Genomic DNA, 15140 nt, shown 5'->3' on the forward strand with positions numbered 1-15140 from the left:
TGTAATAAGCAGACATGGCAACACTGAAGGAGGAGTCGAGGAGAGGGAAGAAAAGAGGAAACCGAGGATGGGAAAGAGGTTTTGTCTGGTCTTACCACTGCCCCCTAACGGTAGGATAACACAGTGGTGAGAGCTTTCTCATGTCAAGGACGTCCCCCATCTGAAAATATTTTGTGCCAGGGTCCAGGCAGGTACCATACAATATTACTGTTATTAAAATGTTTTAAAAAACATTTCAATGTTTTCAATTAAATAGCCAATCTACAAGCTCACATCAGGACCTCAATGGAAATAAGCCCTGGGCCTTTTGGAGTTATCCTGTTAGCATCCTTTTGTATAAATCATTTTTTTGCAAACTGTTAATAAAGTATTCAATCAATCAATCAATTACAATGATCTAGATTCTACAAGCTTGTAGATCAGCTAACTTTATATAGGCCTACAGTACCAGTAGCAGTAATGAGATGTTTAAAGTTGTTATTCCTTATTATACCAAAATCTGAGCTTTTGAAAAATCTGTAAAATATTACTACAATGTTTCAGATCAAATTAACGGCTTCTGTTGATAGTGATATGGTCTGTTATATAGTGATATGTTATATAGTGATATGGTCTGTTATATAGTGATATGGTCTGTTATATAGTGATATGTTATATAGTGATATGTTATATAGTGATATGGTCTGTTATATAGTGATATGTTATATAGTGATATGTTATATAGTGATATGGTCTGTTATATAGTGATATGGTATATATTTGTATTTGACTTCAATTCGTAAAAATAAAATAATGATTTGATCCTGGACGTGATTGGGATTCAAATTCCCAGGTCTCTGCCTTGACTGCCGCCCCCCCCCCCCCCTAGCTGAAAACAGACCTAGACTATATACCACAACTGATTTTTATTAAGAAATAAACAGCAACAGCAACAACACACAACATTGCATTTCTCTCTCTCTCTCTCTCTCTCTCTCTCTCTCTCTCTCTCTCTCTCTCTCTCACTCTCACTCTCACACACACACACACACACACACACACACACACACACACACACACACACACACACACACACACACACACACACACACACACACACACACACACCTGGACAGACAATATGTAAGTGCACATACACCACATTTGCATCACATTAGTTAACTTATAGCTTATGGAAAGAGAGTTTCTCTGCAGTGTATACACAGTAACATCCTGAGTGCTTAAAGGTGCTAGGGACATGGGTTTCTTTAAATAAGTAACATAATAAGTGCTAAATAGCTCTATATTCTGCTAGTAATCATTGAGTGTTTATACATTAACAGATATTATTGGGAAAAACAGTAACAGACCCCTAGGGGTCTCCCTGTCTGTCAAGTTATTTAGTAAACAGAAAATACATTTTCAGGTCAGGATACACATTTCATGCAATCAGGATGTTAACAAACACTCGATAGCAATGACTAATATATAGAGCTTTAACTTTTTATCAACATCTTCAGTGGTGGAAAGTAACTAAGTACATTTACTTAAGTACTGTACTTAAGTACAATTTTGAGGTATTTGTACTTTACTTGAGTATTTCCTATTTCCAATACTTTTACTTCTACTCCACTACATCTCAGAGGCAAATATTGTACATTTACTCCACTACATTTATTTGAAAACTTTAGTTACTAGTTACTTTGCAGATATAAACTATTATATTATGAAACATACATTAACCACTTTAACCCGATTTTATACCTTGGCTATTTGAAAATAGCAGATCTACAAACTCTGTGAGCTTGTAGATCTGCTATTTTCAAATATTTTGTACTTTTACTTTTGGTACTTTAAGTACATTTTGATGTAATACATTTTTAATTCTGGACTTTTACTTGTCACAGAGTATTTCTATATTGCAGTATTGGTACTTTTACTTAAGTAAAGAATTTGAGTACTTTTTCCACCACTGAACATCTTTTAGTTTTAACCAAGAAATATCACTCAGAACCCTCAGGAGTCTACTGTGTAACCGTGACAACATTGTGACGATGGGACAATTGTGGCTTCAACCTGCATCTTGTGATTTTTAGCCAAATTGCCTTGTACCTTGAACAGCATCACCTGCAAAAGTTAAAGCTGCAGTTTTGTGTCCTGTGGGATTTGAACCGTGGTCTCCAGTGTGGGAGAACAAACATCTACAGCTGATCCAAGAGAGTTGTCATCAGTAGGACACAAAGAAATGAGCAGACAAATTAGAACTGGAGCACTATAATAAAAGTGAAGCTGGTCAATGGATTCTCTTTCCTGTTTGGACCAAATTGACGACCTGCTAAAGGGCTGGAGAGACAGGGGAGACCCCTGTTACTGAACAAACACTCTATAGCAAAGATTACTATCACGATAGAGGATCAGTTTAAAGGTTCTATGACATTCATTTTCACATTTTTTTAACTTATTTGAACAAAATATATATACTGCACCTTTAAAACCTGAATCACACTTGGTTCTTTGTGTTCTAGGTGGTTCTTTGTGTTCTAGATGGTTCTTTGTGTTCTTGTTGTTGATTCTCTGTGTTCTAGAATCTCTAGAGTCTAGACTGTGCTTTGTGTGCCTGCTGCTGGTTTTCTGGATCATTGATTTACAATTTATGATTTAGGCATTTAACAGACGCTCTTATCCAGAGCTGACTGCTTCAGCACTTGTGCCGTGTCTGTGTGCATGCGTGCGTGCGTGCGCGTGCGTGTGCACACGTGTGTGTGTTGGAAATTCATTCATTGGAGTCAGTTGGACCAAGCTACCTGGTTCTGTTGGTAGTTGGTTCACTATGGCTCAGTTAAAGTCATACAGTGTAAGTTTTTCAATTAAATAAAAGTTATTTTTGACATAATCTTTCTCTGATACAGTATATTTTCCACAATAACCAGTCATGTTTTATGACAACTTCTGGCTCGGCGCCAAAATACGTAGGGACCAGAAATGTACCGGAAATATATTTATTTATATATTTTAACATTAATACTGTTTCTGACAACTTGGGGTCCGTGGCCTGATGTATATCAAACTGGGGGTCCTTGAAATAAAAACAAAAAGGTTTGAGAACCACTGCCCTCCAGTCTAGTTCTGAATGGATGTCAGTCCCTGGGGTTCTGTGTGCGTGCGTTGTCCAGCTGGAGGCTCTGTAGCTGTGAGCTGAGATGAAGCGGGCCTGGGTCTGGCTTCTGTTGGTCCTGGAGCTGGGAGCTGTACTGGGCCAGTGTGGCGTACAGGAACTGGTACTGTTCATTGGTCTGGATCATCCCTCCTCTGGAAGGAAAGCACCCGGAACACAACAGTCAACACAGAGAGAGAGAGAGAGAGAGAGAGAGAGAGAGAGAGAGAGAGAGAGAGAGAGAGAGAGAGAGAGAGAGAGAGAGAGAGAGAGGAGAGAGAGGTGGGGGGTTAAAGAATGAGAGAACAGTGTGACAAAGAGAGACATACAGCAACAGAGACAGACAGACAGACAGAGAAAGAAGGGTATTGTCTATCCGTATACCTGTCCAAGCGTAGCTGGCAGACCGTTTCCAAGATGTCTGCCTGCCCCGTCTCCCTGAGCTGCTGACAGCCAATACTACTGGCTATGAAGCAGCCCGTCCTCCCTATGCCTGCACTGAGAGGAGAGGAGAGGAGAGGAGAGGAGAGGAGAGGTGAGGTGAGGTGAGGAGAGGAGAGGAGAGGAGAGGAGAGGAGAGGAGAGGAGTTAGATGTTGTAAACATTGACTTTCACCATATAAAGCAGTGTTTCTCAACCTGTTTTGGTCTAGCGCCCCCTATCCACTATCCAGGTCACCTTACCGCCCCCACACACAGTTAAAATGTAGACTACGTTTCTGTACGTTTCTGCTCTGAACATTAAATGTGACGTATACAGCATTATTCTGCCGCTTATATCATTTACATTACAACAGTGGTTCACAAACAGTGGGTCGGGGCCAATTTTTGGAGTGTGGATTTATATTTCGGGGGCTGGGGCTAAAACGTTTGGAAACACTGATTTAGAAAACATCTCCCTGAATACAGGAAAGAAAATATAAAATAAAATCCATAAGCATAACATAACAGAAGCCTCAGGATTCACATAGGAAATAATAGCACACTTTTTGGGGGTGAAAAAAAAACACACGCAAAGGACTTTCTATCTTCATTCCATTAGTGTTACATAAAAAGGTGCACCGTTCATCTTTAATAGGCTCTATGCACAGCAATTGGACAGAAATTGGACCTCTTCCTTACTTCCTTCACAGGTTACCAATGATACTAATGAAGGCTCTGTTCCATTTCGTGTAGCACAGTGGTTCTCAAACCTTTTAATTTCTCGAACCCCCATAACTCTGAGAGTGTACAAATGGAACCAAATGGACCCTTACGGGTCCATTTGGTTCCATTTTGTACACTCTCAGAGTTACGCACCCACAAGGGGCCATTTGGAACCCCCTCAAGTGTTTCCAGTGAGCCAACATGCACAATGTCAGCACAGACTCTGTTTGACCAGAATGGAACAGAGCCTTAATTAGTGTCATTGGTAACACCTGTGAAGGAAGTAAGAAGAGGCCCAATTTATTTCCAATATGCCTGCTGTGCATAGAGCCTATTATGTAAAACCTATGGATAGACTATATAATTGAAGTAATTAACTATGGAAAATGAATGGATATGTCATAGCCTATGTCCATTATGGACACATCCTTAATGGATAGGCTTAATGGATGTATCCATTAAGGATGCAATTAAGCACGTTATACGTTAACGATATATCTTAAAAGACCGCTTCACCCATTTTCAACCTTATCTTCATATCATCGGTCCTCACTAATGCTCATTATAATAAGATGGCACCATTTCTGTCTACTGGCCTGTGTCTCAGTGTGTGGTGAGCTGTGGACCGTTCATAACCCTGCCTTATACCAGTGACATTATCCATGGGGATTCCTTCCATGCAAATACAAACTACAGCCTTTCAAAAAAAATAAAAATAAACTACAGGCCAGAGGCGTACGGTCATTGGGGCCAACGAGGCCATGGCCCGGTCTGTGGGGAAAGATCCGCCAGGGGAAAAAAACAAAAAATCAACACAACAACATTAGCAGCCCCTCACCCTATAAGTCGTCTTTGTTTTCAAATGGGGCTCATTTGCATTCGGCCGAATTGTTAATGAGTGGCCATTAGAAAACCAGTTTCGCCGTCAAACCGGTTCTCCATTGCGCAGAGACATGCACCTCTCTCCATTCAGAAATGTAATAGAAGAAGAACCTAAAACACCCTGCTCCGGTTCTAAACCGGCGGCCTCGGTCCGCGGAAAAAAATGGGGCAGTGTGTTTTGGGACGAGCGTTCCGTTTTCCACCCGGAATGGCTCGTTAATTCTCAATAGACTTATCAGCCGTTGTTGCGCGATTCTGGCCCGGTCAACGTTAAAATTCACCATACGCTGCTGCTACAGCCTTTCTCTTCCTGGAAAGTTAGCATGCTGAAATGCTTGCATCGATTAAACATAAGTTTGAAATCTTGTGGCCATGGGTGCTCAGCTACAAACATTACTAAGTATAAAAATGAAAGTGGAAATAGCGGCACTCAAAACCAGTGTTGATTTCGTCGACTAAAACTATGACGAAAATTGTTCGTCGACTACCTTTTTTCACTGACGAAAACTAAATAAAAACTAAGCTACGATGACTAAGATTAAGACTAAATATATTGACAATTTTGTCAACAAATAAAAATTAGACTAAAATGTTAGTGAGGGACGAGTGGAGAAGAGATCCAGTAGAACTAAAAGACAAGTCGTTTTATGCTTGGTTGTGCTCGGGTGTCGCGGATATAGCAGATCTACAAGCTCACAACTTGAGCTTGTAGATCGGCTATTTTCAGCATGCAACCAAGTGTGAAATCAGCCATTACGACACCATCAAGGCACCGCCAACATACATTTTAGTCGACATTTTAGACAACGAAAACATTTCATTTCAGACAAAAAATATGACTAAAGCTAAATGGAATTTTATTCAAAAGACTATGACTAAAACTAAATCAAAATTTGCAGTCAAAATCAACGCTGCTCCAAACATTTTACTGCAGAGGCTTGACTCAAATGGCCATTGTTTTTGGGCGGTGAAACCGCCCCTATAAGTGAGGTTTGGATATTTGTACAATTATCCTGCGCTGTGATTGGCCAAAAAGTACCCCGCCTAACCCTGCACCGTGATTGGCCAATCACAGTCTATTCAGGACTGTGATTGGCCAGTGTCACATGACACATGTGCATAGCCCTATATAAGAAACCATAACTTTAAAAAAAAACATAATTTGGTTTTTTTTAAGTTATGGTTTCGTCCATCATAAAGAGTGTTTCAATAAATGTATTTATTTTTTGTACATGATTGGTTGACTCCATTCAGTATTGTGATTAGCTAGCAAGACACCGCCCACTTCACACAGGGTGTGATTTTTGGGCGGTGAAACCGCCCCTATAAGTGAGGTTTGGAAATTTGTACAATTATCCTGCGCTGTGATTGGCCAAAACTTACCCCGCCTAACCCTGCACCGTGATTGGCCAATCACAATCTATTCAGGACTGTGATTGGCCAGTGTCACATGACACATGTGCATAGCCATATATAAGAAACCATAACTTAAAAAAACCCATAAATTGGTTTTTTTTAAGTTATGGTTTCGTCCATCATAAAGAGTGTTTCAATAAATGTATTTATCTTTTGTACATGATTGGTTGACTCCATTCAGTATTGTGATTAGCTAGCAAGACACCGCCCACTTCACACAGGGTGTGATTTTTATTTTAGAATGTGAGATCATTCAGTATCTGACAATGTATACAGTCACCATACCAACTTTTGATGAGCCAGTGTTGTGTTGTTCTAAAAAAACATGTTTTTTTTTTTCATTTCCTGAAAAGTTATAATAAATAATAATTATAAATATTTTGGACATAGCTGGTTTCTGCCCAACAGCAGAGACATGGTACGTGCACCCGGACACCTGGCTATACTGGGTCACCCCAACCCTGAGAAGTTTAATGAAAGCCTGCTCCACATAGCCTCTTCAAAGGCCACCATGGCCTTTTGTGTTGGGTCTCTCTTATCTCTCACTGGGACTCACATCCAATCTCAGCCTTCTCCAGGCTCCCCACTTTCTCTCTTTTATCATCGCTGTTGGACACAAACCTTGTATGACCTGTGTTTTTCTATTATCATATTTAGTAAAAAAAAAAAAAGAAAAGAAAAACAGCAGCGAAAAAAAACAGCTTCAATGTTCCAGAGCTCAGCAAAGCTTTGAAGACCTTGTTTTGTCAATTATTTAAATCAGGGGTCTTCAACAGGGGGTCCGGGACCCCTAGGGGGTCCTCAGAGTTACTACAGGGGGTCCGCCAAATCTTTGTGTGATAGGATTTTTTTTTTTACATTAACCACTTGAAGCCTAGCATCCCTTTTCTGAGGAGAACTTTAGCCAAAAATAGCAGATCTACAAGCTCACAACGCCTCGCGCTGCGAGGCGTTGTGAGCTTGTAGATCGGCTATTTTTGGCAAAGAGTAATAGGCTTAGAGGAAAAAACTGAGCAGCAAAAGTTTTTCTGAAAAACACTTTTATACAATATAGAGGGGGTCCCTGCTTCTTCTCTCTCTCAGCTAGGGGGTCCTTGGCCTGAAAACGTTGAAGACCCCTGATTTAAATAACTGTTTTATTTTTATTTTTTATTTTTGTTATGTGTATATCATGTCAATATCCAATTATCTAACAACACGAGGCTGTTGGACAAGGTAGCTGAGTGAATTAAGCCGTTTTTATTTTATTTTGTTATGTATTATCTTATACTGTACCTCTGTCGAGTACAGGGAGCACCTGTAACTCTGAGAGTGGACAGAATCAGAATCAACTTCATTGTCAAGTCACAGGTTTACAAGAACCAAATTAACATTAAAGGCCCGACGTTTTTCCTACCTTGTATATGATATTATGATATCCTGGGACGAGTGGTACAATAGAAAGAATTCATAGCTCCATCCCGAGTCGACCGCAGCTAAAAACCCCAGCCTATGGGACTTGCGCTAGATCGCGTATTTTAAAGGTTTAATGACATTCACTTTTACACCACATTCAAAGTCTTTGTCCTGGTCCTTCAAAAGTGTACAAAAAGTTTTAAGTGAAAATTCCATTCCAGTGATCCATGGCAGGTGTTTTTCTCTCACATTTCTAAAGCCTTTTCAACTGCAATGAAAAAAGAAATCTTTGCCAGCGGGTGTCGCTGGTGAGGGATTTTGCCTGTCAATCATCGCCTCTGCTCCGCCCCCCCCCCAAAGGAAAGAATAGGGGAGGGGAGGGGCGAGGAGGAGAGTGGGCGGGATTAATCGACTGTGACCTCACTGTCGAAGGGCCAAGCTCAGATTACTTTTCAGCCTAATTATTCAGAAAACCCCAGACCACAGAAAATCCACTGAATGTTCTAAGTTCAGGTTTTTTGGGTGTAATTGAGGTCATAAAACCCCAAATAAAACATTGAAAATAAAAAAAGTGAAAATGAATGTCATGATACCTTTAATAGCTTTTTTTTGTTTGAGAGAGAGAGAGATCTAACGCTGTTAGGGACAGAAAACCCTCCACAACGTTTTTGTCCGGCCGCCGTGGTGTTGACTAAGTGACGTGGATGACCTCACGGGTGAAATCTCGTCTTGCGAGACTTCCGGAGAGGCGCGTCCAACATAAACACTGTGGAGTGTTTTCTGTCCATAATGCGTTAGATTTCACAAACAAATATATAAAAAAAACTATTAAAATACACGATCCAGTAGATTGGGTTCCCAGAGATAAAATAAATGGTATCGAATTGGGCGAGGCGTTGTGAGCTTGTAGATCTGCTATTTTTGGCTAAAGTTCTCCTCAGAAAAGAGATGCTAGAGTGTTCAAGTGGTTAAGGTAAAAAAAAATTCTATCACACAAAGATTTGGCGGACCCCCTGTAGTAACTCTGAGGACCCCCTAGGGGTCCCGGACCCCCTGTTGAAGACCCCTGGACTAATGCAATATCGCTCCCGCCCCTATACCACCATAACCCACCATACCCCTGGCCCCTGGTATTAACATTCTGCTTTCCTTCACCTTGTGACGTGGTTAGGAAAGGAAATAGGATTTCTGTCTCCGGGAAAGGGGGAGGGACTTACCTGCAGTGGACAATGATTGGTCCAGGGTCGGCGAGGGACTTCCTGTAAGCCTCTACCTCCTCCACTAATCGGAGTAGAGGAGCAGTGCATTGTGGGACATGGTGGTCAGGCCAGGAGGTGAACCAATAGTGTCTGACTGGACGGCATTCTGTAGATACCTACACACGCACGCACGTACGCACGCACGCACGCACGCACACACACACACACACACACACACACACACACACACACACACACACACACACACACACACACACACACACACACACACACACACACACACACACACACACACACACATCATGTAAGTTATATATATTTATTTTTTTTCGTTAAAATAAAACGTTTTTTGTTAAAATGTTACAACTCTATATTCTGATAGTAATCAATGCATTGCAAGCCCTGCATTTTAAAATGAAATGTGGAGTGCCGCTAAATCTCACTCTTTGTGTTTTTATTACATATTTTTGTACATATCTGACAGTCTACATTTACCAAAAGCAGTGGTGGACAGTAACAGAGTAAATGTACTTGAGTACTGTACTTGAGTACAGATTCTGAGGATCTGTACTTTACTAGATCTTTTGGATAGTTACAGTATTACTCTTACTTGAGTACATTTCTAAGACAAATATTGTACTTTTACTCGAGTACATTTCTAGGAATGCTGTAAAGTACTGAATACTTTTAAGCCCACTCCACATACACACCAATGATTCGCCATGCAACTCCTTGCAACATGGAACTACTTGCAACTACTTGCCCAATAGCAGTTGCAAGGAGTTGCATTGGTGCGGTTGACCTTAAAACGGTTTTGTTTTAAGGAGTTGCGACTAGTTGCATTGGTGCGGTTTGGCCTTTAGGTGACTTGGCTGTTTTTTTTTCTTCCCTAAAATGCAATTGGCCTAACTTCTGCTCTCACACTGGCCGTGTTTCTGGCATCCCCCTCCACCTGCCACTTTAAACCTAGGCTATTTGAAAATAGCCGATCTACAAGCTCACAACGCGTCGCATCGCTACGCGTTGTGCGCTTATAGATCTGCTATTTTCAAACATTTTAGTACTTTTACATTTGGTACTTTAAGTACATTTTGATACCAATACTTTTGTACTTTGCCTCAAATCTTTTTTTTATTATGGACTTTTACTTGTAACATAGGCTAGTACTTCTACATTGCAGTATTGATACTTTTACTTAACCCATTAATACCTGGAACGCATCTGTGTCACTTTAGATTTCTTTGGCTATTCAAAAATAGTAGATATACAAGCTCATAGCGCGGCACCGAGTGCCACGCTATGAGCTTGTAGATCTGCTATTTTTGAAAACTGTTAGGATTTAGATTTTTTTTTTAAAGAATCGCTTCAGGTCTTAATTTTAAAAATTGAGTACTTTTTCCACCACTGATCAAAAGCACAGGCATGGATTCCCCACCGCCGCAAATCCAACACTGCATTCTAGTACCTGGACGTGCATGTCAGTGATGGTGAAGTCCTCTCTCTGGGTCCTGTCTCTCACTCTGAGCTGGAACCTGCCGAATACACTTCCAGTCTTCTCGTCCTCCTCCTCCTCCTCCTCCTCCCTCTCCTCCTCGTCCTCCTCTTTCTCTGTCAGTCCTTTCCTGTCCCGTGGTTCAGGCCAGTACAGCTCACATTTCTACAACACACACACACACACACACACACACACACACACACACACACACACACACACACACACACACACACACACACACACACACACACACACACACACACACACACACATCAATTTATCAAGTTTATTGGTGGTGATAATCAGTGGCGTAAAGTAACTAAGTACATTTACTCAAGTACTGTACTGAACACACTGTCTGCTGTGTAGCGCGGGGGATTGAGTCGGCCATATTGGGAGATCAACAGTCATCGCCTTCGTTGATTGGCCAACCCAACTGATTGGCTTTGTGGATTGACCAAACTTTGCGTGACATTTGTGCCACTTAAGCAATATAAGTGATAACGTGCACATTAGGACTCCACTGTTGTTCAGAGTGAGGCTTTATGGTTCTGACTTCATTTATAGTGTGAGAAATGTTCTGCTGGACGGTGCATCTGAATGGAAAGCCATGGTCAGGCGGTCGGGCTGTTGTAGTGGAGCAGAAGGTGTACTACTTTGAAAACGTGCGGATTGGCAAAATGTCTCAGATTGGTGTCCATGTTTTCAACACAGTGACTTTGCGTTGGAGGAAGTTTCCTCCAGCAAAAACTGGGAGAGTAAATCCCCTTGAGGTTCCCTCCACGCGTCAGGACTACACAGCTGTACTGATAGAATATATCGTCTACATCTGGGGAGGTTATCCTTACTGCAACGTGCTTTATGCATTTGATGTTGGCACCCACAGATGGTTCAAACCCGAGGTGTCAGGAACTGTTCCAGAGGAGAGGGGGAACCACTCAGCCTGTGTCTTGGGGAAGGTCATGTTTATCCATGGAGGATCCTACCAGCCTCCCTATACTCCCTCCCGATACTTTAATGACATCTACAAGTTGGACACCACCACAATGGTCTGGTCTTTAATTAACACCAGAGGACCTCCACCACCTGCTTCACAACGCCCCTCTGCCACCATCATCGGGACGAAGATGTTTGTATTTGAGGGCAAGGCGGTCCACCCTAGGGTCTACCCTAACATCAGAGTGTTTGACACAGACACCAACAGCTGGCTGAACACACCGTATACACAGCTTGTTTCAGAAAGCCACATGGGTCATTCAGCCTTTAGCTACAATGGAGAGCTGTACATATATGGTGGCTGCAACCGCAACCACCTTGAGTACTTCAATGAGCTGTGGAAATTCAATCCAGAGACATTCTCCCTGAAGAAGGTTGAACCCAGGGGGAAAGGACCGGGTCCAATGAGTTATACATGTATGTTATGTTGCATGGTGGGAGATCGTATGGTCCTCTTAGGATACAACTGTGCCACATGTACTGATGACCTGTCTATCCTAGACTTAAGTCCTAGTCTGAAGACGTTATGTAAGCTAGCAGCTATTCAATACGGTCTGGATCAGTCTGAACTCCAACACAACATCAAATGGGAGCTGGCAGCCATGACTACCGACAACAACTGAAAATAATCTGTCCTCTACAGAAGACTATGGACTATTCAAGGCTATTGTCATGGCAGACCCCTGAACAGTGTTGGTGCCAAGTATGGTGTGTGTGGATCAGAGCAACGGCCCAGGTCCTCATGTTACGTTTGTGACTTCCACCGTCCACCGTCTGGGGGGGTCCCCAGATGACAGTGAAGTGACAATTTAAAGCTTTTTTTTTTTCTTTTACATTTTTATCCCACGATTTTGTAACCCCTACAGCGTCCCTGGCGGGAATCGGACCCAGGAGTCGGACCTTCTAGCTGTGAGGCGACAGCGCTACCGACTGCGCCACCGTGCCCCTTAAAGACTTTTAAGACTTTTTTTAAAACCTACAAATAAAACCAAAGAAAGAAAAGAAAAAAGGCCATTACTGCATTAAAAGTCATCAATAAACTATGCTATAAAAACTGGTCAAACATTGGCCACGTTGTCAAATAATGGAAGAAAGCAAGAGGCAAACATTGTGAAAATAGCATATCTTTTTATATCTACAAGCTCGCAACGAGTCAAACTAAATGTTTTGCCTCAACACCAATTCCAAGTGCTTGTCAGGGTGGGGGGTCCCTAGTTCAAATATTATTATTTTGAGGGGTCCCCAGTTCAAAATATGATTATTTTGGGGGGTCCCCAGTTCTAACATTATTATTTTGGAGGGGTCCTCAGTTCAAATATGGACTATACAGAGTACGGCAGAGCAAGAGAAGCTTCAGAGCAACCAAACAAGGCAGTTAGTGCATCAGGTTTGACATAAAAACCATATACTCTTACCAAGCAAAAATGTTTTGCCAGAATAAAACTGTCCTGCCTTGGGCAGGACTAGAAAGTGTGATCTAACGTGCCCTTGGAAATGTTGCATCTGTCACAAGTATCGGAAACAGTTGGATACATTTTATTCATTTTAACCTTAGAGTAATGTAGGCCTACTGTAATACTTTGCATAACTTTGAACTGGACAAGCTGCAATCTGGCATTGACTGAGCCCGAGCGAATCTTCTTCAAACCCTCGCTCTCATCAGACAGTTCCACACCAATGTCAGCCTCCCATGACGGAATAGACAATTTAGAAAACAGTGAGACAAATTTGGATATTAGGTGCTCAGAATTAGGATGCTGTTTCATTAAAGCATAAAAACAGTGTTCCTGAGGTAAGTTTTCAAAACTATTGAAATGATTTTGAACAAATATTGTAAATATCTGAAAAAGAAGTGGGCTTGTGGAAGATAAATTGCTTCTTTCAGCTCTGTAAATGATGCAAAATGGTTATTTATGTATAGATCTGAAAAAGTTATCAGACCCTTTTCCTTCCAACATGTAAAAGCTGTATCTGACTGAGATGGAATAAAATTATAATTAAGTGTGTACACATACATACATACACACACACAGCTCCACCTCCAACAGCGACCCAGTAGATTGTCCCAAGACAATAATAGATAGTTGCAGCCCATAGTGTGAACACTGCAATACATCACAGGGAGCGGAGACTCGCCCGGTGACGATGACAATGAGGTACCTGGTCGCCATGGCGACATTGAGGTAATACCTACTTCATTGTTCTCCTTCAGCCTGGTCACCATGACGACGATGGAGCTGCGTTCCTGCCAGGCCATGTCCCAGAAGTCCTCCACGGTGTGCAGCATGGGACCCTGGGTGGCGATGTAGGTCTGAGGAACGCCTTTATAACCCTGGAATACAAAGATCCATGTCTTCGGGTCACACCACGGTTCACCAAAATCCTCCACATTATGTTCTAAATTTTTTACCATGACTTTGAACTTGACCATTGATACATACGTTCATTAGATTCATGAGTTTATATGGGCCCTATCTTACACCCTTTTTTCACTGACAAAAACTAAATAAAAACTAAGCTATACGATGACTAACACTGAGACTAAATATATTGACAATTTCGTCAACAAATAAAAACTAGACTAACATGTTAGTGAGGGATCTAGTGGAGAAGAGATCCAGTAGAACTAAAAGACAAGACATGTTATGCTTGGTTGCGCTCGGATGTTGCGCTCTGAAAATAGCAGATCTACAAGCTCACACTGCGACGCGTTGTGAGCTTGTAGATCTGCTATTTTCAGCATGCAACCAAGTGTAAAATCAGCCATTATGACGACATCAAAGCACTGCAAACATACATTTTAGTCGACTAAATCAACTGTAGATTTAGTCGACTATAATCTTATGATGTTTAGTCGACTAAAACTAGACTAAAACTGAAATATTTCAGATGACTAAAATATTGAATTTTGCTTTTTTACACCCAGCGCACAAACGGCACCCGGCGCTCCAGGCGGTCCCGGACCAAGTCTAAAGTCCAGCGCGGTCCCCAAACGCTCCATAATTCCCCGCTATTTAAAGAGCGTATTACGTAGTATAGATTGACCTCAGTGGTGTAAAGTAACTAAGTACATTTACTCAAGTACTGTACTTAAGTGCAATTTTGAGGTACTCTTACTTTACTGGAGTATTTCCAATTGTCTATACTTTTACTTCTACTCCACTACATCTCAGAGATAAATATTGTACTTTTATTCCACTACAATTATTTGAAAACTTTAGTTACTAGTTACTTTGTAGATATAAATTATTACATGATAAAACATACATTAACCACTTTAGGCCTATTTTATACCTAGGCTATTTGAAAATAGCAGATCTACAAGCTGCGACGCGTTGTGAGCTTGTAGATTTGCTATTTTCAAACATTTTGGTACTTTTACTTTTGGTACTTTAAGTACATTTTGATACCAATACTTTTGTACTTTTACTCAAGCAAATTTTGAATTCCAGTACTTC

The 15140-nt window shown here is 41.3% G+C and overlaps 1 protein-coding gene across 3 annotated transcripts in view; it reads right to left on the bottom strand.

The window, feature by feature from the left end:
- Positions 1-1843: 1843 nt before the first annotated feature.
- LOC308096215 (tyrosine-protein phosphatase non-receptor type 7-like) overlaps positions 1844-15140 on the bottom strand; it is a 31460-nt gene continuing 18163 nt past the window's right edge. For all 3 annotated transcript variants that reach the window (XM_080443550.1, XM_080443552.1, XM_080443551.1), the window contains 5 exons: positions 13877-14014; positions 10657-10848; positions 9189-9346; positions 3518-3631; positions 1844-3288 (listed from right to left, as the gene is read on the bottom strand). In XM_080443550.1, coding sequence (XP_080299676.1) covers positions 3117-3288; positions 3518-3631; positions 9189-9346; positions 10657-10848; positions 13877-14014 — 774 coding nt within the window. In that variant the 3' untranslated portion in view covers positions 1844-3116. The remainder of the gene's footprint in view (positions 3289-3517; positions 3632-9188; positions 9347-10656; positions 10849-13876; positions 14015-15140) is intronic.

Source organism: Gymnoscopelus braueri (assembly GCF_963280865.1).
Source record: "Gymnoscopelus braueri genome assembly, chromosome: 12".
NCBI classification, from domain to species: Eukaryota; Metazoa; Chordata; class Actinopteri; order Myctophiformes; family Myctophidae; genus Gymnoscopelus; species Gymnoscopelus braueri.